At 32.2% G+C, this 26,296-nt stretch overlaps 1 protein-coding gene across 4 annotated transcripts in view; it reads right to left on the bottom strand.

Moving 5' to 3' along the window:
- Positions 1-26,296, bottom strand: part of CADM2 (cell adhesion molecule 2) — a 1,085,741-nt gene that overhangs the window by 73,193 nt on the left and 986,252 nt on the right. For 3 of the 4 annotated variants that reach the window (XM_038002402.2, XM_038002403.2, XM_007986175.3), the window contains one exon: positions 9,426-9,545. The exons of the other annotated variant lie outside the window; for it this stretch is intronic. In XM_038002402.2, the coding sequence (XP_037858330.1) occupies positions 9,426-9,545 (120 nt within the window). The remainder of the gene's footprint in view (positions 1-9,425; positions 9,546-26,296) is intronic. 4 annotated transcript variants of the gene reach the window in all.

Here is a 26,296-nt window from a genome sequence, read left to right as displayed (position 1 = left end):
TGTATACATGTTATATACATATTTCAGAAGGTATTCAGAAAAATCTGCTTCCTTGTCTTGTAATTACCTTATACACACTTTCCATCAAGTGGCTTTTAATTTTCTGGCCATAGCTTAATTTAAATGAATATAGAAAACTAATGGGAGATTATTTGAAGTCTAGAGAAATAAGAAACTACTGTATTATTGAAGCAAGAGATGTTTTAAAATATTACAATTATCTGAGCACTTATTGGAATTCCATGAACTCCCCAAAGTTAATAGATTGTATTAGACCCTTCTCAGAAGTCACGCTTTGTGGCATTTGCTCTTATTTATTGTCCTGGCAGAAAGTTCCAGCTGAAGTCAAGGTCACCTTCTATCCCAAAGTTGGTATAATTAGTATCAATTCGGTGTTTCACCAAGCTTATACAGGAGGTTATTAACTGTGTTTCATGTGGAGTGTCAAAGAAGCAAGGGCAGTGCCTGCAATCTTTTCAGCTTCAAAGGCACAGCTCATAAATTTAATTCACTGGTTAGTAAGAAAAATACAACCAGTTTATTAATGAATTTTAAAAAAATTTTAGAGATGTGTTAGAAATACCTTTATTTATATATGTAGAACATGCTTCTTAAATATAAAACAGATTAATGACACAATAACTCACTTTAGCCTCAGTATTTTATAGGAAACATACTTTCTGAAATGATAATTATTATAATTATAATGTATTATAACAATTTTATTTATATGAACATGTATATTACATAAAAATGAATTTTTTAATGGTATATACTGGGGAACATTTTTTTCTTTCTTAGGGATTGTTTTTCAGAAAACATATATATTGTTAGATTATATTAAAACTAGGGGTATTACTATAAAATCCAGTAAGACACTTCTAAATGTAGAGCAGTGAAAATATATTAGTAGACCTGTTTATTTAAAAGAAATGAAAGCTAGTAGAATGAAGATTTCTGTTTAAATTGATGGAAGCCAAAGAAATAAATAAGTTTAAAATGAAACTTTAAAAAATGTTTGATGCTTTAAATTATGCAAGCCACAAGAGTGCCCTTAGAAAATAGAAGAGAGCGTACATATTCTCCTTCCTTTAATAGGTAATAGTGGAAAGAAAATGTAAATGCAAGGTTTTCTCAAATATTTTCCAAATGCAGCAAACAAGTCCGTAAATATTTAAAGATTTTCAAACTGTGTCAGAATTCAGCTTCATTCAAGTCAGATGGAAATGCTCAATTTAGTTTTGGAAATGGTTATGTATAACCAATGATATGCATTTCTATACCAAATAAGGTCTATAAGAATATAAATAAAAACTTTAGCATTTGATGCTAACCTGAAATAACGTAACTTGACACATTGCAACTATTCAAATATTTAGGTCCATGGCTAACTAAAAATCCTGGACCCCCAAGCCAGCATTCCTACCCATATGCTGCCTGCAGCCACTCCATAAGCATTTATAATGTGATACTCGCAGCAAGTTTGAAAGCACCTCCACCTATAGAACATATATGTTGCTTGTTCCTTAAGCATTTTTACCTTGTTTTCACTAGGAACTATTTTAGATATTTAATTTTAAAACTTAGTCAACTAAACATAATCATTATAGTTTTTTAAAAGACTTGTGAAAATTAAACTATTTTTGTACCCTAAACATAGAAATCAGTCTTTTTGTAGATAAGCAGATTTCTCTATATGGACCATCTGGATATTGAATAATTACTTAATTTTTGTCAAGAAAAGAAACCCCAACATATTGGCACTTAATTTTTAAAAGCTCACAACATTGTGCAAATTGTGTTTTATTACCACCAATAAAACAAAAAAGATTTTTAATAGCTGAACACTCATAATAAAAGCTCATAAACAACTTCTTGATTTGTACACTTTGGGATTTAACTGTGTCAAGATGATATATTCTACTATTCCAAATGTTCTATTTGAGTACGTTTATAGTGACTAACTCAGAGCTATAATGATTTTGATTCATTTTTTTTTTTTTTCTCAGTGCTGGGATGCTTTTTCTTTTATTCTGATGTTTCTTTATTTCTTTGTATTCTGTTTTTTAAAGCATTTAAACCAAGAAGAAAAAAAGATACACAGTAATGAAACCAAATAAAAATTAAGTAAAGATAGACTTGATTTCTTTTGATATGAAGGACCTCGAGAATAGAAGGGCAGGATAGAACATTACTGATTCTTAACCTGATTTAATTAAATAAACGCTTCAGACAGTAGTTTGAAGTACACATATGTCATGTGGTGTTTATTTTAGCTTATTTTATTTTGAAGTCAGAAACATGAAACAATTGAAGTAAGAGAATCTGAATATAAATGAAACTCTTACATAGTCCACATTTTTTTAGTCAACTGTAGTTCATTTAAAATGTCCACATTAAATATGAGTAGAATTTGACAATTCATCTCAACCTTTCAACAATGGCCCAAAGAAATATTTAACTTTCTTTTATTTTCAATTTATACAGCTCAACTTTATGTATATGATTTTTTATACAAGTCACTAAGATTTTTTTCAAATGTCTTTAGAGGGAAAAAGTAGTTATTAAGATCTTTCAGAAAGCAATGTTTTAGGATTATAGTGATACAAACAGATCCCTAAATTCATCTACATTTAAAGAATTAAGGTTTTCAATGCAATGATTTAAAAATACAATGGCATTATATGGGCTAAAAATTATGGGTCCATAATTTCTAGACTGGATTTATAGCCATTTCAGACGTATGCTAAAATATCATTCTATTCTTCAAGAATGATTTTAAGTATTTTAGTTAATGTTACCTTTTTAAACGTATGTCACAACAGTCGTGCTATGGTCTGTTGGACCATGTGTCCTCCTGAGTACACAGATGTCCTCCTGAAAATTCACATGTTGAATTCCTAACCCTCAAGGTGATGACATTAAGAGGTGGGGCCCAGGGAAGTGATTAAATCATGAGGTGGAGCCCTCATGAACATGATATGTACCTGTATAAAAGAGGCTCCAGAGAACTGCTCTGTCCCTTGCACAATGTGAGGACACATGAAAAGACAGGTAGAAGTCATCATCTATGAGGAATGGACCCTTAACAGGCACCTAATATTCACACGACTTGATCTTGGCTTTCCCGGCCTCCAGAATTTTGAGAAGTAAATATTTGTTATGTGTAAGTCACTGAGTTATATTCGTTATAGCATCCCGAATAGACCAAGGCAACTAATGCACAATTAAATTGTGAAGAATTGAGTACACATCTTAAAATGTTGTGAGTTTTGTCAATATAACTCTAGTTCTAGATATTTTGACAATATGATTTCTTCAGTTTAAAAAAAAATCCTTTTTTTCCTGTGTGCTGTACCATTTTGAACTAAGGTTCTGTTGCAACGAATCTCATCATAATTAATCAATTTGTTGAGATTACCAAACAAATAATGTAGTTTTTGTTAGTATAAAATTATAATTCTACCATTTCAAAGACTGATGTAAAACTAAATCTTTATTTGAATCAGTAATTCATTTGAAGTTTTACATGGATTGTATAATTCTAATCACCATTTTTTGGATTTTTTTCCCTATCTGGTATATTGAAATGTATGATGTATTTGAATCCACTCTTAGTAATAGGACAGTGTATACTGGTTTACATCTTTGCATATCTATCAGCTCATCTCTACATTTAGTGCATTTACTGGTCTGTACAGGTAAAAACATATATCAATTGTTAGCTTAGAAAATTTTCTGTCCTAAGCTTAAAAGTTCAGTTATAAATTCTTATTTTAAAATTATGATAAATAAACATAACCACTTAAATATATAACTATGTTTCGTATGTCTCCTGAATTTGCAGTAAGTTAACATCATCTGTAAAAAGAGGATGCTACTAAAGATTACTAGATTATGACATGGTTTATTATGAAATTAAAATTATATGATAAAAATGAGAATGTTATTAAATTAAACATGCCATGCTAAAATAATGCTTATATTAATACTAGAAATCAAGTCAAAGTCATCTGGAATTATTTTAGAAATGAGTATATTAAATTAATAAAAAAATCACAATGACCTAAAAAAGTACCATGTATAATATATGTGTGTACATAATATATGTGTACATATGTTATGTGTACATATATGCACACATACGATATATAATATATAATTTGAATAATTGTATATATCATATATACTATAAAGCATATATCATATATAATATGGAGCATTGTATTATGCATAATATAATATAGAGCATATATAATATGTATACTATATTATATTACATATGTCATATATATACATATATGTGTATATATAATCTGAATTTTAAAGTTGGTTAGGCCACTGTAAAAATAGTATGCAATTTCCAAAAGCTGAAATAATTAAAATGATATAGATTAAGAATGCTTTAAACTTTATGAAAAGTATATAAACTGTTATACTTCAAAGGGCAGACAGATGGTAGATGATTGATACATGAAAGATAGAGAGAGAGAGAGATAGGTAGATAGATATGAATGGCACCATATGCTCTAGTATAATTTTCATCTAATGTTTGTTTCATACAATCAATAAAAATAGAATTGAAATGAAAAACTAATTAGTGCATTAACACCAAAGAATTTTGCCAGATTAAAACTGTAATTATAGGTGAAAATCTACCATTTCATTAATGGTATGTTACAACTACTGGTAAACACCTTTGAAAAATAATTCTGTCATTTATTGAGTATTGCTTATGTTTTCATAACTTTAGATATTATATAATTCTCAAGTCAAAGCTGTGCTTCATGTTTTCCTGATGAAAACAAACTGATGCTCAATTTGCTGCACTGTCCAAGGTCAAACACCTTGTAAACAAAATAACTAAAACTCATATCCAAAGATGTATCCAGGGCTCAATTATTATTTGTCTTTCCCATGGCTGCTCAAGTTGGTTCATTTCCATGTGTTTTAACACCCTTATTTGTAATTGCCTAATTTCGAATTGCCTGTTTTTATTCCATGTGGTTGAAGTTCTTCTTCCTCCAAATAGGGATACATTTTAAACACAAGCTGAAGAGTTGTGCAAATTCTCAAGGTTATGACATTGACAATCCAGTGTAGTGTCTTTCACTCCATTTCATCTTCATTTTTAATATAGATACAGCTGTGATTCTTTAAATTTATTTTAAATTGGTTTAGCATCTCATAGGATGAAAAATTCAGCAATAGCAGGAGTTGTAAAAGTGTAAATGGAGATATTAACAGTGATTTATTTGTGATCATTTATTAAATATATGGAGATAAATGTTATAGTTTGTGGAATTTGAAGAAATATAATTTAAACCTAATAAAATCAAATACATCTAGTTGATTTCAAATTACTGAATAAGATAAAGGAATGAAATAAGTAAACCAAAAAGAAATGCTGTAAGCTGAAAATATTCCTTCTTTTTAGTTCTTAGCTGTTCTTAGGCAACATATTCTTATTATGAATCCTTTTTAATCATGATTTTAAACCATCTTTCATAAACTTATAAATAAATGAATTATTTTCAAATATAATCGCATCTAAAAGCTTTAATTTAAAAGGCAATTCATAAAGAAACCACATCACATAATTTAAAAGAATAAAGTGTAAAACTCATAACATTGTTTATATACTAAACGAATCCTCTACACTTTCAATTATGAACTAGAATATTAATGATGCAGGTGAGTCTGGTGACTTCCGCAGTCCTCAGATGTTTGATGAGGATAGAAAGAAATGGGCATTAGGCTAACATTAAAATTCAATACTACTATTTTTTTTCTTTTAAAATAGATAATATGAACTTCTTAGCTTAAAAAAGAACACTTTTTAAAAAATACTTTTGTGTGATTTATTTAAAAATGTTCTCTTTCAACCTTTAAGTTAAAAAAGAGGGATTGGTTTTTGTTCACATCTTTGTGTGTGTGTACTCATGAATCTTCTTGGAGGTTGGTTGTGTGCTTAATGGAAAAGTAAATTATTTGAGCACTTTCAGTATCCATGGTGTAAAGTTTACAAAAACATGTTAAGAAACCTGAAAAAAAGTGAAATTACCAGAAAGAGTAAACCATTGATTTTAGCTTAGTGGCAAAGGACATTAACAGATATTTCTCAAAAGCAGACATGCATGTGGCTAACAAGCATATGAAAAAATGTTCAACATCGCTAATCATTAGAGAAATCCAAATCAAAACCACAATGAAATACCTTCTCACACCAGTCAGAATGACTGTTATTAAAAAGTCAAAAATAACAGATGCAGGTAAGTTTGCAGACAAATGGAATGCTTGCATACTGCTGGTGGGAATATAAATTAGTTCAGTCACTGTGGAAAGCAGCCTGGAGATTTATGAAAGAAATTAAAACAGAGCTACTGTTTGACCCTGCAATCCCATCACTGAGTATATACCCAAAATAATATAAATTGTTCTACCATAAAGACACATGCATGCATATATTCATCACAGCACTATTCACAATATCAAAGACATGGAATCAACCTAGATGCCTATCAGTGGTGGACTGGATGAAGAAAATGTGGTATATGCATTAGAAATACTATGCAGTCATAAAAAAGACAGAGATCATGTCCTTTGCAGCAACAAAGATGCAGCTTGAGGTCATTATTCAAAGCAAATTAATGCAGGAACAGAAAACCAAATATCGCATATTCACACTTATAAGTGAGGGCTAAATATTGAGTACACATGGACACAGGGATGGGAACAATAGATACTGGGGCCTAGTTGAGGATGGGAGGGTTACAGGAGGATGAGGATCAAAAAACTACCTATCACATACTATGCTCACTACTTGGGAGACAAAATAATTTGTATACCAAATCCCAGCAACATTCAATTTACCAATATAACAAACTTCTACATGTACTCCTGAACCAAAAATAAAAGTTGGAAGGAAAAAAAATGCAATAAACCAAATCCCACTTAAGATTCATGTGAACCAATATAAAAGAATGTTGTTAGCTTCATTTGAAATAAAATATTTTTTCTCTTATAATAGTCTATAATTGCGTGTGTGTAAATGTGTGTATGTAGGTTTGTAATTATATAGATATTTAGTCCTTTGAAGCAGAATACTACATATGTGTGTGTGTGTGTGTGTAGGTTTAAAATTATATCGATATTTAGTCCTTTGAAACAGAATTTTATATATATATATATATATATATATATATATATATATAGTCCTTTGATATAGTCCTTTGAAACAAAATACCGTAGATTTTTTTTCAAAAGACCGAAAGACCATATGTAATATTTTCCCACAAAGAACATTAGTACTTTTCAATAAAGATTAAGCACACAAACGGTTTGTTCATGGTGAGAGGAAATGTATACATTTGATTGTTAGTGATTTAGATGCCAGTAGTTATCATAATTTTAGGTCCTGACATAGCGTCATACATATAGCATATATTCAATAAATATTTGTTGAAGAATAAAGCATAATTGAATATTAGATTTTTGTGTTACAAATGGACCTTTTAAAAAAAGTCAGTATATCTCCCTCCTTTCCCATTGAGGCGATTCGTTTATACAGTCAGAACTTAATAGTATCACAGATATTGTGTTAGTATGCAGTGATTACATTTTATTTAAACAGCTGTTTGTGAAAAACCTTACAGAGCATCACAAATTAAAGCAAAGTAGAACTTTAGATAGCTTTCATTTTACATATTATTATAAAGCACTTCTAACTTTTTCTTCATTTTCATTATGTCTTTTTGCCCATTTTATATATAATTTTTTACAAGAAAGACCTTCAAACTCTTCTCACAGATTTAGCTTCAATAAAGTTCAATCATACAAAAACATACCTAGCTATTTCCGAGAAATTCTTACTGCTACTACCATCAAACTTATTTAGTCATCAATCTTGTATATTGTATAATATAGTTGACGTCATTATTTAAAAAATGGGAAATTATCAGACATTAGAATATTTTTCTGAAACAAAAGAAAGACCATTACAACTGTCAAATCAAAGCTAGCAAATCAACTTAATATCAAGAATTAATTAAAATTTCAAGAAAAACAGTCTAATTGAACAACCTTTAATAACTATGAATAATAATGATAAACATAACCTTCATACAACTGAATTAAATATAATAATATAAAGTCCTCATGAATTTCAAGTTAAATTGTTAAATTTCACAGATATTAGTAGAGCCAAGGTGACATTAAACATATATAAGAAATAAGAAAAAGACAGACTTAAATACGACAAATTCTCTCTGAGCATTGCTTATGTAGACATTAAATTTAAACCATGCTTTTGTTTGTTTGTTTGTTTGTTTTTGAGACGGAGCCTCGCTCTGTGGCCCAGGCTGGAGTGCAGTGGCTGGATCTCAGCTCACTGCAAGCTCCGCCTTCCGGGTTCCCGCCATTCTCCGGCCTCAGCCACCCGAGTAGCTGGGACTACAGGCGCCGCCACCACGCCCGGCTAATTTTTTTGTATTTTTAGTAGAGACGGGGTTTCACCGTGTTAGCCAGGATGGTCTCCATCTCCTGACATCGTGATCCACCCGCCTTGGCCTCCCAAAGTCCTGGAATTACAGGCGTGAACCACTGCGCCGGGCCTTAAACCATGTTTTTCTATAATGGCTTCAATTTTTTTTTTTTTTTTAATTTCCTCATCAACTACTAACCACTTAATGACTGCTCAGGAATACTTTTTATATTTCTCAACCGTAACATAGTTATTTCTTCTGCCTTTAAGGATACTCCCACCTTTATAAGGTTGCTTTCTTTGAAACAAAAATTCTTATATGTATAACGATACCAGAAATTACTCATGGAGCCATCTGGGACAACAGACATTAACTTTTAGAACACTCTATTAGTAGAATAAGTAGCTTCACTCAGCAAATCACTTTAGGATAACATGTATTTTGAATATTTACTTGCAAGTTCTATGTGGAGAATAATTTATACCGACCCCATGGACTATGTCAATTTTAGAACAATTTCAACACTATAGGTATTTTTACATAGTTGCAGAGGAGTAGCAAGTTATTAACATTAAACTGGAATTTTTAAAAAAGCAAAAGCTACCTCTGCACACATGAACATCTTACGTATTTTTGTACCTCTCAAGACAGGCAAAAACTGTGTGTCATGCTAACATTTTAAATTGGACCAACATGTTAAAGCCCCGTATATTTTAAATCTATATTCTGCAAGATTTTGATAAGTCTTAAGTAACACTCAAAAAATAAAATGTACCATAATTTCTCATATTCTATTCCAATAACCCTAATTGACAGTAATTTAGGTGACTTAATTCTCATAATTAAGTAAAATTGAATCTCAATGTTTTTAACCTTTCTAAAAACTTCTACAAAGCTCCAGTTAATGTGCTTTCCAGGCTATAACAAAGAAGCATACTGTACCTCTGATGCTGCTGGTTGTTGCAGATGTGGTTGGGCTGGTTGTTATGGCTACAGTGGTTGTGACTGTTGCAGTGGTAAGGGAGGGGATGATAGTAGTGGGAAGCAAAGTGTTGGGAACATCTGGTGAGTGGAAAAAAAAATATAAACAAAATCATATCATGCAAACAAAAGAGAAACACAAATGATTCAAATTATAAATACATATAACTTATCGAGGTTTAACTTTAACAAGCTTTAACAGAACATCAGGTACAAAACCGACTGTGTCACACAATTCTTGTCATTTTTTTTTCACTTTTTTTCGTGCTCCAACACAAAGCAAAAACTTGGAGCAATGTTTGAGAATAAGCAGGTTGTTTGCAATATTGAGAGTAAAATGTAAAATGACAAGAATTCATTTGTTCACTGAGTCATTTAAAAAGTTTGACATGCATAGCAAAAAACATGTAGGTAAAAAAAAAATGACATGCTTTGTCAAAGAAGTAAACAGAACGACACATACAGAAATAAACACATATACCACCATATAAGATTAACAAAATGTTAACAATGAATGTGTAAATGCATGTTAAATGCTTTTTGATTTTTTTTTTCTTTTAGGAAGACTTAATGATAGGAAATGAGAGCAATCTTTAGAAACAAACAAACAAAAGAAGCCAATTGTTATTATTGTTATTTTGCTTCTCCTGTTCTCACAAATGATGTTAATGCACAGTTTAGAATCTTGCAATTCTTACCCTGTTTAGCTGGTAACGCCTTCTAATAATTTTGCAGTACCTAGGAGTCTTTGGCAAGTATTGAGTCAACTAGCATGGCACCCAATATTCTGAAAGGTTTACGATTTATTTTAATATGGCATACCTAGGAGAGGTTACCGAGCATACACTGGAAGTGTAACATTGAACCTTTAATCCATAATTTCTAAGTTGCCAAAAGTTAAGAGTAGCTTCAAATACAGAGAAAATAAAACCCAGAAAGAATAGTGTTTAATGCCCAAATCCTCTTTCCTTTCACTCAAAATCAGCTGAAAATATGAAGAGCAGCGCAGAGAACATTGAAACAATACAGCCACTGTCAAGCTATGAGAACTTCAGTGATATCCTCAGAGAGTCAAATCTTGTCTAAAGTGCGTGTAATCTACACAGTGAGGAAATTAGAAACAGTTTCCAAATTACCAATAATTACTGTGCTGAGGTTTGATTTCACATGTTTGTCACATAGCTCCCATATATTCCGAGTGTTTGACAGATTATTTTGTATTAAAAAGTTTCCTGTCATTCTCTCAGTTAAAGTCTTTGAGTCACACCAAACATTTTCTAGTACTTGACTGCTGATAAATAGCCCTCCTCACTCTGTAGACTCTACCCGCTGAATTTTCTACACTGGATACACCGGAAAACAGCATGAGATCATTCTCTTATCTTGAATATTGATGTTTATACATGTTTTTCGACAGGGAAAATGCTTCCTGGCCAGTCAAATTAAGAAAACAACCTTCTGAAAACTCAGTGGTGCTGCATTAATCACTAGGGACAATGGGTAAAGCCTGGAGTGCGATTTATCATTATCATAAAGTAGAACTGACTTTAATGACATTATAAATGAAGAAAGATGATGTATATGGACAAAGATGCTTCTTGTTTACTAATTGTTATAATAACTCCTTATTTCAAGGTAAGAGTTCTTAAACAGTTTAGGCGGACAGGAGGTAAATGAATACATTTTCTACATGTAAAAAACTGTGTAATTTTAACTTTTATACATATCTGAAATAGAAAATAATACAATCTTTCTTAGCAAAATTATTTGCTTATTAGGATCTCAAAATATATGCATTTAATAACTGCAAAGGCCAATATCTTCCAAGGATAGCAAATTTAAGAACAAACAATACTATTAGTCATTTAAAACTCCATGTAAATGAACTGTTATTTCCAAATTTATCACAGATTATAACACATTGGTTTATTTCCTATCACATAGTCAGTTCGAATATGATTGTATTGGATCTTATTCTAATAAGAAAAGTAGTCTTTCAAAATCAGCCCCGTCATTGAATTATTAAGAGAAAGAATACAAATAATGGGATTTCATTTTGGTTTTAGTTTAGGCAATAATAATTATTGTTGTTGTTATTATAGTACTATTTGGAGTCCCCCCCAACCTTGCCTCGCTTATTCCACGTCAAAAAATATAGGTAGTAATAAATCCTGAATTTTTTAAAGACAGTCTATATATTTTCAAGTACTATGAGCATTCTTGTATAAAGCAAACCATATCTTTATTTCTTGCAAGTGTAAAAATGCAGTAAGCTCACATTTTTCCATAGGTTAATACTCAAATTTAACTTAAAAAGATAAGTAGTTTTAATAATTGTTAATCCACTTCAAACCAACATCCTTAGAATCTTTTGAAATATACAAATAGACAACATTACAAATTATTATTTACACACAGCCTGGTTCTTTTTTATCTCTTCAGCATCCTCTTTTATCCTCCTCTCCGACTTCATATGTAGCTAAAACCAAATTGACTGAAAGTAATTTGGTGGAAAGTGCCAAAATGACAGTCAGGTTTAAAAAATGACTTGTCGTGAAGAAACCTATGCCTGTTACTTTACATGTTTTTAACTACTACTAGCTTCATTTTGTTCTATGTGTTTTAAAACATTTTTGTTTTTCTAATAATTTTGAGGGTTTTATTCTGTTCTTTCGTTATTTGTTAAAGACCACCCCATTATTTCAGCTATATCGTGAAATAGTAAAAGTTAAAATAAGCTAAATATTCAGCACCAGAATATTAATTGGAATAATTGAATAAAATTGAATAATGTAAGATCAATTGAATGAGCTGAAACTCTCTGAAAGACCAGGACAGATGCATGAAGCGTCTGTCTTCTACCTGAACTTTCTACCTGCTCTGCTTTTCGTGCTATCAGTGTCCCACTAGACAATCCGTTCTTCAAGCGAAGAGCTCTGCCTAGAATTCTGCACATTTTTAAACCTCTTACACTGTTAATGAAAAGAAAACTCCATTAAATACGGTACAGGGTGGAAACTGCAGCCCATTTTATCCCTTGTAAGATGATACCACCTAAAATATTCCCCAATACTGAAAATATACTAATTCATACAAAGAGAATTTATACACATGCACACATACATCATAAAAATACTAAATACTGGTTCAGCATTAACTTGTTAATTATTTCTATAGGACAAGATAATCCGCAGTTATACTAATATTTTAAGTAATTTGCTTAATATGACATGGCAGTGTCAGTATATCTTAATATATGCCTTATATATTAACATCCTATGATTAATCAAACGATATTTGAACATAGACACCAAGACAACTATAAATAAAACATGGTCAAATTTATGGCATGTGATGCATAATTTATGAATATTGGAATTTAGAAATGATAACCATCCAATACACAGCTCAATTTGTATATTTCACCTCTGATTTCAACATTGCAAAATATGAGCTCATTTTTTTTTTGTTTTCTTTGGAGAGCATATTAATTTAACCAACTATAAATGCATTTTCCTGAAATAAAAATGTAGTTATAAATGATAGGTTCAGCACTTCGAATTTACAAAAGAAATTAATTGTGTCGTATTATATATTTGTAGTTTGTATTTTTAGATGTTACGGTATAAAGAGTGAAGAGTCAGCAACTGATAAAATATGTAGCTAATAGAAAAGGCATTTGAAAAATGAACTAAGTGAAAGTAACTAAATTTTGTCTAGAGCTGATCAGAGAAATTAGTAATTATACATAAATTATTTAGACACAATTTAAATCCAAACAAGATAAATTTCAATGATTCATCAAAATCAGAATTTAAAATACTCTCATTAATATGAAATTGGTTTGCTATCTAATCTAACAATAGTTTTCAGGCTGTTAAAAGTTTTAATCACAATAAATAGGAATGTGTAATGATAATTTCTCTGAAATTATGAAATCATAATTATGTGTTTTAAATTTATTTAGCCAATTTATTCTCACCACATGCTAAATACCATATATCACTGTATACTAAAATAAGTAATACTTGCTAAAATAAATTGATGGTTTTAGATAGGATATGAAATGAATTCATACAGATCCAGCGTTCATTATCTAAACTTTAAATATATCTTTATACATACGTTTTATATATGTACACATTTTACATAAATCCTGGACCTCTATCTGTGTGTGTGTGTGTATGTATAAAGAACTTTTATTTAAAAGGAAATGTGAGCCTTTTTATTGACAGGAAACTGAGAAAAGTAAAGATTCCAAGATATGAAAATATCTTCTTATAATTTTGCCTACACATAAAGTTTGATTTATAATAAATTATACTTTTCATTTCACTTATAACATATATAAAGTACTGTTTTCATGTAAAACATGAAATTTGGGAGTATTTCAATAACAAACAGAAACCCTAAATCTAGTCAATAGAACAATTTCATATTTGGGCAGACAAAGTCTAACTAGGCTGCAAAAGTTATTCATGTGAGTGAATGTTGGGGGGCCAATAAATGCATTGTAAATAATCTGAGTACTTCTATAAGAACTTAGTCACATGCAGAAGTATAATTGCAGCTAAAGCAACACAATTCCCAAATCAGGAAACGAAAATCTGTTTACAGGACCATGGCTAAACGTTAATATGATAAATTCATCAGTCCATCATCTCTTCTGCTCAACCTGCGTGACTGATAGGAACTCCAAAACTGTGCCCACCGTTGTGCTGAGACAGCCATAACGTTAAGGTTTCCTGGTACAACAGGGGTTAGAGTTTCTCATAGGATACATGTCTGGCTTGTTTTCTTAATGCTTCAAGTGCTGAGTTAATGTAGAGAAAGAAGCTTAAGCCTAGCACACAAGAAGACATCTGCCTCTGACACAAGTGCTTTCCCCCATGACAGAGCTAGACATAGCTCTTTCTGTTCTTTGTGCTGTGGGTTCTCAGAGGCACACCCCGTTTCACATTTGTTTTCTCTTTCATGTCCATCCTTTAAATCCGGGTTCAAATAAGATCTCATATGGAAAGCATGGCCCAGTTCTGCAAAGAGTAATATCTTCCTTCTCTGAGCTTTTAGGCATTTTGCAGACACCCATATACATGTTTATATTTGTGTGTTTACCTCTCCCAATAAACTGTAGGCTTAGCCTTATAAATTAACATGTTATCTTTTAAAATATCACTTTGTCTTAGACAAATATACTCTGAGCCAATCCTTCATTAGCTTTTCATCTCAGAATAGCCACCCTTTCTTGATACCTAGCAAAATGCTTCTCTCATGTCTCAGCCTGATTCCTACCTGCTTTGTGAAGACTTCCTTGACTAAGTCCCACCTAATTTCCTTTCACCAACCATTGTACTTTTTGAGTTTATCTACTGCTTCCTTTACTTTGTCCCACCCATACCCCCATGACCAATAATGCTTTCATTCATGACATGCTGCTATGGGAAGACCCAGAGTCATGTGTATCCCACTAGCTCCATATCCATTTCTGTCCCTCAGTAGAAAACACAAATTAAACATGTGCAATGTTATAACAACATTTTCAAATTTGCTCTAGTTTACATAATCAATTTGTAAACTCTACTATTTTAGCTCTTTTTAATAATATAGTACGCAGTACACTGTAACTCAAAGTTCTTCATAAAATCTGGGGTTGGAAATTGAGAAGCTGTAACATTCATTTGATACTTAACATATATTGCTTGCATTTTTTTTTTTTCATGAACAAACGAGAGTAAGATAATAGAGAAAATGAACTTCATGGTACACTTTTGGGCTTCATCAGGGTGCCTCGCTCTATGCTTTCAATGTGGTAGGCCGTTTTTGTTTGTCTCTTTTAAGAGATGGGGTCTTGTTGTGTTGCCCAGGCTGGAATGCAGTGGCTATCCACAGGCATGGCCATGTTCTGAACTACAGTTCTGAACTACAGCACTACAGTTCTGAACTCCTAGACTCAGATGATCTTTCTGCCTCAGCATCCTGAGTAGCTCGGACTACAGGGATGTACCACAGCGCTGGAGATGACAGGTGCTTTATCAATAATGTCACTCCTGGTGATAATGATCCCAGTAGATAGGGAATAGAATAGTATCATTCTTAAAAATATGAATCAGCAACAGAAGCTTATACATGGTTAATCCCTGAAAAAAGTTGCTCTCCCTTTTACCATGGGTGAGGTGACTTTTTGTAATTCCTGTTAAGAGTCTTCCAGTCTAAATGAGTATTAAAAAAATAAAAATGCAGCATACAGAAGAATTCTATATTCTAAATGCAGATTTTCAGTGTTTTTAAAAGTGTTAGAGCTCTAAATCATATCATCCAATTAAAAACAATAGAAAAGTGTCCTTTTCTTTATATTCTAATGAAGGATTTTTTTAAAAAATGCCACCACATTTTGTTATTGGAGCTTATTAGAGCACAACAGATCCTGTATAACCTTGTCAAAATGAAATCACTTTCAACAAGCGCGTATACGATAACCTGAAGAGTGGTACGGCACCTTTTTTCCAATAACGAGCTTTTCAGGTTAAAGGCATGTTCTGTTCTCTACAAATGCAGTGTACAATAATTTCTAACTTGTCAACCTGTTTTGTTTTCTGGCAGTTTCTCTTTTTAAAAATGGCATTCAGAATGGATTTTCGAAACCAAATTAAGTCTAAAGAGTCTCAGAAGCCCAAGCTGCTTGTTTCTCTCCAAGGACTAGTGTTCAATAGGGAGAAAAAATGGTTACCATTTAGTCTGGAATCCATATGTTTACTTTCTTTCTGCTTTATGTCACTAATGCCCTCCCCCAGGGGTGATCCCAGGATGATAAAGAAAATAAAAACTAAGAGTTATTAGTGGAGATGTAGAAGTGTTAGAACTTGAGGTATATCATTAGAATTATTATGGTAAGATGTGTCTTTTTTGGTGAAAGATATTCACATTTCCCTATCTTAAAAAATAATAGGGCATTTTTCCTTACTACTAATTGCACTGACTGACATTGGAAACAATGGTAAGAGGAAAGTTTACTTTATTTGCTTTTGCCTGTGCAAAAAAGAACATTTATCTGCTCCCATTATGCTCAGTTACATGCAGCAGCCTATTCGGATCACAGCGTAAAAGTGGATAACAGCACCAAGGCTCTTACTTAAATGATAACCACCAGCTTGAGAAGGTCCCAACTCACCAGTACATGCCTCTTCCTCAACAGTCATATAGTAACTTCATAAAAAGGAACCCTTTTAAAAAACATATTTGAATAAATCCTTTTTCATCCTTCTGGATAGCTTCCACTGGTTTCTCATACTAAATGGAATCCTTATACAAGAAAAAAAAGCTGTTCTTAAAAAATGAAAAGTACTGCAATTTTAAACTGTAGGCGGTAACTGTCAGTTCTATGTAATTACAAGAAAAGTTTATGAATAAAATCAATGCATTATTTGAAAAAATGTATGCATTTTTTCTTTTATAGTACTTTTTTACATTTCAAACTGACAAAAGTAAAGTGAAATTTAACGTATGAAAAAATGCATTTGCAGTGGATTATCCTATATTGTTTAACTCCGCCTACTTCAATATTGTGAGTCTTTTCCTACTCTTTGCCTAAAATACTCTACGTAAAAGTAAATCACATGATTTGGTCCAATACATTAAATTCTGTGAAAATGTAATAGAATATTACTGTCATCCATTAAAAGAAAAGCATAAATCAACTATGAATAAACACAAGGAGAACGGTGATATAGTAGAAAAATACTGACTGAGAAATCCAAATATTTTGATTTTTCATGTAGGCTCTGTGATAAAGTAGCTGAGAGCCATTTTGAATGTCATTTAACCTCTATGCATCTATGCTTCCTCATCTAAAAATTGAAGACTTTCCACCTGTTCATTTATATAAATCCTTTTGGACCAAGTTTTTAACCAGTGATGGATCAGAGTTGATCTTCTAAAAGCAAAACACTTTCACTCAAAAAATTATACACGTAAAAATGTTTGCACATGACTTCAGGACATATGAGAGTCCATAAAGGTGTTGGTTCAGTTTCAAAATGCAATGAAGTAAATACATTTTTTGCCTCCTATTCTGTAATTATCTCAACTGCAAAATAATCTAATGTATACTAGAAAAAATATATTAATATTAATGTTATTTTTAAAATATTAATGTCAGTGAACATTTCAGAATACAAAAATCACTCTTCCCAGTAAGCCATCCATATTTAAGTATAACATGCTTATGATTAAAAACTGTTTTAAGATGTCTTGTATGACTTTTGTTTTCCATTTTAATCTTTTATTCTGTAAAATAGTTGCTTAACCCATATTAGGTTATATTTTTATGTTACTCTATAGATTTATCACCATGTAACTTACCTGGAATATGTTTCAGGTTTATCTTGATACTGATTCTTATTTAATATATAAATTCCATCAAAGATTAAAGTAGATTCCAGAATCCTGAACTAACATTTTTGAGGATTAACTGAACTGTGCTGCATTTTGGAGGGTGAAGAGAGTACTATGCACACAGCACTTATGTTAGTGAATTCTAATTTTGACATACATGTTTGTTAGCTACCAGTTTTTAAAAGTAATAAAGTGAATCCCAGTGCAATATTCTATATAGCAATACAAAAGGTTAATTAAATAAATATTAAATGAGAAGGTAATAATGTTTCAAAAATTGTTATCATCTTGCTAACCTATAATTTAAGAAAACCATGAATGTCTATTTACAGGTACTTTTTGCCCATGCATATTAATAAATAGGTCCGCTTTGACATATCCTTAGAACACAATCCCTGAATAAAACTAAATAATGGTAAGAAGAACTGAGCTTCACTTTTAATATCCGTTCCTATCACCTGTATTCCTAACGGTCAGAGCTCTCATGAGCAGCAAGGTCTCTCGTATAAAAGGTTAAATTTCAGTTAGCAAAGTCATTTAACTTTTCAAAACGATGAGAACACATGCTTGGAGTCAACTGCATAACTCTTTAATTGCAAAGATTTGTATTAGAAAAATTAATCTATGCACAGTTATTTATGTTTTGAATTACGTAATTCTATAAGTAAGGCACATTTCACATGGGTTGCTAAGTAAATACATCTTTTTTTTTCAGTATGGGATAAAAACTAAAGGTTATGCTTTTGGTGACCAAGGAATATCAGTTATTTCCCTGATTTTGTCCAGAAGTCAAGGCTGTTTGTGTGTATGTGTGAGTGTGTATATATATGTGTGTGTATATATATATGTATATATATACACACACACATATCTGTATATATATGTGTATAGATACACACACATATATCTGTATATATATGTGCATAGATACACACACACATATATCTGTATATATGTGTATAGATATACACACATGCAACTATATTTTCATATATATGTAGATATATGCAGAAATGGTTATGCATGTGTATGTGTGTATGTATACACACACACACATATTGCTTCACTAAAGTTTCTTCTCTTGAAAACAGGGAGGGACAGACAGAAACATTTAAATATTAAATAAATATTTATTGAGCACCTACTATTTAGAAGGCAGTGTTCTAAGAGCTAGCGGTATAGAAATAAACAAGATGCATGAAATGTTTGCTTCCAAGGAGGTCATAGTCTAGCGTGAGGACATAGAATGTATTCACATATACAGATGCATACATATGTGTACATATATATGCATATGTATATATACACACGCAAGCATGTGTATACACACAAACAGCTAAACTATCACATAATAATATGTGCCTTGTAGAGTATTTAATTGAAGTGATATGTGACTGGGGGACAATTTAGATGGTAGTGGACAAAAAAGGCCTCATTGAGAAATACCATTGAATCTGAGATCTGAATCAGAAATCAATCTTGCAAAGATCAGCATTTCTGGCAGCATTCCTTGTGCATCTTGGACAAGCATTCCAGGCAGAGGCAAAATGTCTAAAAAGAAAATGACCTTGACAACTTAGAGGAGTTGAAAGAGGACCAGAGAGACAGAAGTGGGTGTGTGAAGAGTGATGAGAGATGCCACCGATATAGGCAGCAGCCATCAAATGCAGGGCTTGGAAAAGCAGGACAATGAGGGTTTGGGTTTTATACTAAGCATGATGAAATGCCTTTGTATAAGTTTAAATGGGGAAACGACATGAAGAGATATGCATTTAAAACGTTTACATGTTGAAGCTGTGTGAGACAGAGATCGAAGGTGTGGGAGTGTGGAGGCAGGGAGCCTATTAGGCAATACTTTAGTAGTCTAAGCCAGAGAGGATGATGGAGAGAAGTGGCCACATTGGGAACGTGATTTGGAAGCAACGTTGATGGAATTTCGTGATGAATTGGAGAGAAGGGTAGGATAGAATCAAGGAAAATTTTTAGATTATAGACGAGTACATATGTTGTTACAATATTTGTGAAAACTATACTGTAAGAAGCTACAATGCAGGTTTTATGTAAAAATCTATATCTTCTATTTAGGAATGCCATTGTTTCTGAAAACTAATGCCAAAATTTCCTCCCATGGGCCACTGCATATTGCTTGAAATCTCTAACAAATGAGCCAATTAACACACATATACTCGGGTAGAAGAGCTCTGTACATTTTGGTAAAGCTACAGCCTGGTCTTATTTCCACATAAACAAATATAGAAGGACTGAGTGTCACAGATTCGATCCTTCTCTTTACCTTATTTTATACTGCAACTGAGAGAAAAGATTACATGTAAATAAGGTGAGAAAATATTTTTTAATGATGAATTTTTTTAGTGATAGAAGGCAAGAATGAGGGTTTTTTTCCTTTGTGCATTTCAGTCTGTGATCCATGTAGCACACAGAAATATTTATTTCAGAATGGTATCTCTCAACAGAATTTTTACTCTAAAAGCAGAAACCTTAATGTATCTACTTTATGCTCATCTTAAAACAGAGACATTTAATTAAGCCTTAACTCTGTGTTGAGTGTGCCCACACACATACACCTTTTAAAATGTTTTGTAAGGAAAATAGGGCTCCTGTCTCTACCATTTTATGCCATTCCATTTCTTTCTGCAGAGTTCCACAGCATATTCATCCAGTCAGAGGTACACCTTTCCTACAGGCATCAGAGCTCTCCCTGCTTATTCATGTCCAGAAATGACAGCGTTTTATCTCAGCGATTAAAGAAGATACTGTTTTAAGAATCATCCAACTAGCTACTGCCTGGAAACTCTCAACCAGAGATGAGAGCAGCAACCATAGGGCTCTTCCATTAGCACACCGTTTGTTGCTCTGTATGGATGTCTTTCCCATCCTTTTTTCCCTCCACTGTATATTTTCCATCTATGCTTCTAAGAAAAATGCTCCAAAGGAAAAATGCTCATTATGAGTACACAGAATTAACTTACCAACTGGTAGTTCTGTTTCCATGTGAAAGAACAGATTTTACTTGAATCCCTTTTTAATGTTTGCTAGGCTTCACATCTGTCCGTAATCCAGGCTTCTTTTCTTCCTTCCCCACCCACCCATATGAGCTCTCCTAGTTCTCAGTGTGTCGTAAAGATCACCTTGCCTAAAAAAATCATGCAGCCTCTCAATACTTCTAGATGTTTTGTTGCTGGATAATTTAACAGTAAATGCACGTTGCAGGGGCTGGCAACCTTCTAGCCCAGCTACACTTTTACTATGAAGCACAGAAGGACCTTTTTCATTGTATTGTGAGGAAAGTTCTCAGATCGTTGATAATCATGACATGAATACATGACAGATATATCTCTGTAAGATAAGGGATGTATTATTATAATCATATTTGCTTAGTTCTATGGCAAGAAAATTTTAAAAGCAAATTTAAGGTATTACTTTATGATGTTCCTAATCTGTTGCTTAATGATTACTGCATTCCCTGACATATATATTATTTTGCTAAATTTAGGGTCAAGTACTGATAACTCTAAAGGAACTGAATTTATGTTTTGCACATCTGGTACATATTTGAAAAAGATGATAGATGGTTTGGAAATGTCTGTTAAAGTGAAAGAAAAGATACCATCCATGATTCAATTTTTCCTCTCCTATAGTAAGCAAGTTAACTGAAATGGAGACTCACTATCCAGGATAGAAGAGGGAACCTGGGTTTACCTACAGTGCACGAAAATGATATATGTCTACATGAGCAACAAAGCTTGGAAGTTTGGCTTGATGCAGCAGTCTGTAATATCTATGTGTACAATTTTCTGTCTTTGAGTGTTTTTTGACATTTATTATTAACAATAAAAGCTGAGTGAAATGAAAGTAGCAATCTTATTGATTCTTAGGAACTAGAAAGGCACATTTAATAGCTTAATACCTTTTAGTAGACCAAAGCACATAGAGATCTCTAGCAGTAATATTCTCTATTAAAATTCTAAAACTCCAGAACACTCTTTTTAAAATAATGAATCCTACCAACTAACAATAAAATATGATGTATCTTATTCTCTATATATCCTACTTCTGAAGTAAATTATCCTGGAAACATAAAAAGCAGTATCTTATTTCCATCACTGTTTAATAAACAAACAAACAAACAAAACAAACCGTAACAGTCAAGTGATATTTTAGAGAGACCAAGATTATCAGAAATTGTGATAAACTGATTAGCAGGACAGAAATATAAGCAAATCTTGATTCAAATTTACTATATAGTATCATAATACTAATTATAGAGATTTAACTTATCTTACATGGTTGTAAAGATAAAATTTGCTAGAAACGCAAAATACATACATGTAAAGAAAACAAAATCTGTGGAAAGGTGCATAGTGGGCAATTTCATTCTAAATGATAGCAAGAGTTAAGATAATAAAGGAGTGATGAATTGTTATAAAACTTATTTGTACAAGGAGAAAATAATGAAGTAAGGGAATAAGTTAGCACAGTGGTAAAATAATTCTAACACTCATGTAGGGTTACTATGGTAAAAGGAAAAGTAAATTTGGAAAGGAAGGGGGAATATTACAAAAAATTTTTTGAATAGTGCATCTCAACTCTGCTATAACTGTGAGATAACATGATTTCTCCTCCAAAGCTCTAATCATTATCCTTGCTATCCTTGTCTACAATCTGAACCTGCTATTGATAGTATAGCTATTGGTAGAAGGAGAAATTAGTTACTAATTTTTCTGCTGGTATTACTGTACTTCTTCCCAGATTCTCGGGACGGTTTTGAGCATGGAGGTGACATTAAAGAGTTGCAGCATCTCTGTCCATTTCCCATTTGTATTTTGAGGAGTGGTTATTAATTTCTCTGATGAGTTTAAAGAGAGGTAAAAGAGACATTGGGAAAGTTAAGAGGGAAGAAGTTTAGGGTTTGGAGTATGTGGTAATTCACGTTTCTCACTTTCCATAGATGTTCTTTCTCAAAGCTTCCCCGGTGCTGTACATTTCTGACACTTTTATGAGTGTATTTTTAATCAATTGATGATAAATAGAAGAACATGCATTGCTTCCAATCACAAAATAGAATTAGTATAGTACCATTGGTCATTCCCTATATCCATTCCTTGCATGATAAAATGGTATCATCTGCTGTGTTCTCTACAGCGAATGGATGCAGATCCGGCTAGTTTCTGCTTGAAGATGAGATACTCAGCCTATATTCTCTGAACTTAATGTTGCATCAGAGAACAAGGGTGACTATAACTTATGTCTTGCTTTGTACATGGTCAATTTGTTATATTGTTGAGTTTTAAGACATTTTCTATCTCATATGAAAATTTAGAATTTTCTCATTTTTCAATAGCATTAACCTAATTTATGTTCTGGGTAGCTTTCAGGGAAGATTATGAGCAATAACTGTATGCAACTCATGGGCAAGTTTCTTACCAGAGCCTTGGAGTTTGATTGCCCTTGGTATAATAAGACTACTAGAAATACAATAAGAAGAATGGTCTAATTTATCATATATCTGTATAGCTGGCACTTTGCTGAGTAATTCTATTTACAATGTATGTCGTATTACAAATGAATTTATTAATTTATAATAATATTTATCATAATATTTCTATTACTTTAAATATTTATTATAATTATATTTATAATATGTATAAATAATGGTGATATGTTACTAGTTTTAAACATTCCATACGGTTGGAACTACACAGATTGTGAACATCTACCACATTGTATGACCATCTTCCTATAGCTCCCTATAACTCTTCTATTTTGTGTTACAATTACCTAAATGCTTAGCTTATCTTCCACATTAAACTATAATCTTCGTGTTTGTTATTTACATTTGCTCCTTTGCACCAGGTAGATAAGTACTAAATATCTATTGAGTGAGTGAATTCATTTTTCTCTCGATCCTAGTTCTTCAAATGTTAAGAATAGCAATGGGTCAAGATATTCAAAGCCATTAAAACTATGCATATAATCATCCATTGTAAATAAATAAATAGTATGACAACAATAATCACAAGAGATATACTTCAATATTTTTATAAAGAAGCAAATCGAAACTACCGTGCTTAGAGGAATTAATTAGTATAATTTTGGTGGCTAATTTAACAGATAAATTTTTCCATTGCCAAGCTTGTTTATAAAATGTGCTACTTTCTTTCTTAATGGAACCTCCACAGTGCAAATGTTTCATAAGCATGATGTTTAATCTTACAGGTATTAGTGTGGTGACTCTGGTTAGGCCTTTCATTGAGGATAAATTTTAGACTGGCAGTTTTAAATTACTACATGTGGTCCTAATGCTGAAACTTTTAAAGGTGTAATTAGGAGGGAGTGGGGGAATCACCAGTGTCTCTAACACAAAATGTCAGTGGTTTTAACAATTAAATGTGGTAGCGTTTAAATCATGCACTTCCATTGACACCCAAACAATAAAATCTAACTATTATGATGGCATCCAGATAGTAGATGATTTCACAGGAAAGTGCTCAGACCTCCATCAAGTTAAGAATCAATAGCATCTAGGCAATTGTGGTGGAGTCAAAGACACAGGTCGCAGCTCATGAAAAACCCTCTGTACTGGAGCTGTATTCAATTATCACCACTAATGTAAAATCAACCTTGGTATAAAAGATAAAAGGGTAAAGTTCTCACAAATGATCACTTATCGCTCCATTCCAAAATGCATACAGTATTCATTATAGATCGAAATGCCACTCAGATTTCATCATTTAGTATGGTTTTGAAACAGCCAAACCATTAACCGAAGAGAGTAGCTTTTTATATTTATACAACTAGTGACTAATGAAACATTATACCCAGTGTGCAAAGGGGAAAAAACCTTTATTTTGCAATGAACCCAACTGGTGCCCCTTTTAAACACAGCATAATATGGTTTCACTGTTTCATTGAGCCTCTCATTACTTGTGTCAATAATCCTAGGTAAACCACTGTTGAACTTCACAGCATTTATCTAGCAGCATGAATAGCATTAATCTATGGGGTGCTTTTGATGAATTGTAGTTCAAAAAGCAAAGCCAAAAATGACTTCTCACAAAGTGCTTAGGGAAGTATTTATTAGAAATATGTCAACTGCCAACTACCTGAAGGTAGCTTGGCTGTTTAGGAAATCATGCTGTTGGCTAGCTTGCAAACACTGAGAAGATATATGAATTTTCCTGACTTGAACTACTTTAAAAAAATGATATACTTTTCATTTTGGTATATTATTTTTTCTGTCACTTCTCTTCTAATTCTCAATATTTTATGTCATATAGATTTTGACACAATGTGACATGGTCTACAACACGTCCCCAGGTTCTCAGAAACTGTTAGGTGAGAGAAGTACTTGGAAAATTAAGGTGAATCATATAGACTACACTTTCCCTATATGACTGCATGATCTAAACATCCAGGGAGCATCAACTGAAATCTACTCTTGGATCCTGCTCTAAGGATCTGACTTACTTTCCTGATACACCCAGTGGTTGTAACATTCTCTCTGGCAGAAAGACCAGCAGGGTTTGTCTACAGGGATTACCACATTTAAATCCAATTTACCAGTCTAATTGGATTAGGCTAATTTTTCCAAAGTTGAACTTTGTACAATTCATGAAGTGCTAGAAATTAAACTGTTAGTTCCACTATTTTCTGGATGTTTTACACGAATAGCCTATTCACTGTGAGCCTCTCGTTGCTTACCATAGCAGAGTGGTATTAAGTACTGAGAGATCTTATACGATAATACAATTTGAAAATAGGAAAACTGTATATTGACTGAAAATATCAATTTTTTCCAACTTTGGCAAAATGAACAAAATGAACATCTATGAAAAATAATACGCATTTAATTATTTTTTCCCTAAAATTAATCTCTTTACAAAGAAATAGACTAGACCCCCAAAATTCTTTTTGGAAAGGTATGGAACAAACACATACTTCTTTCAGTATTCCATAAATGGATTCGACGGAAAGATGTCAAATAAACATATTTTGTCCATCGTTTCTAAGATCCAGGATTTGTGACAGTGCTGTGTTATATACAATACTCATTTAGTATACTGTAATATTATGTTGAATATAATACTAATCCCAGGAAAGTTTCCTTGGTGAAATATGATGGAAATCTTACATTGGCTAATGGCTCTTCCTAGTGGAGATTCACAATGCACCCTGACATATACAATAAAGTCTGAGAAGTACTGCAGTAAAGAAACTTGACTAATTTATTTATTGCAATATTCATCAATCTCATAAAAATTCATCTCCATCTACCAATATCTAAAAGAAGCTACCTTATGAAAAACCCATTGTGTCATTTGAAAGTTGGAAAAAACACAAATTGTATTCACTCATGGGGACTGGTATTTCTTTTTGCGATTTTGTTGTATGTACTCAAATTGTGCGATAAGTATAGTCAA

Source organism: Chlorocebus sabaeus, chromosome 22 (genome assembly GCF_047675955.1).
Source record: "Chlorocebus sabaeus isolate Y175 chromosome 22, mChlSab1.0.hap1, whole genome shotgun sequence".
In the NCBI taxonomy this organism is placed as follows: Eukaryota; Metazoa; Chordata; class Mammalia; order Primates; family Cercopithecidae; genus Chlorocebus; species Chlorocebus sabaeus.
Note: the sequence above shows the minus strand (reverse complement) of the source record. Positions and strands in the feature narration are given on the sequence as shown.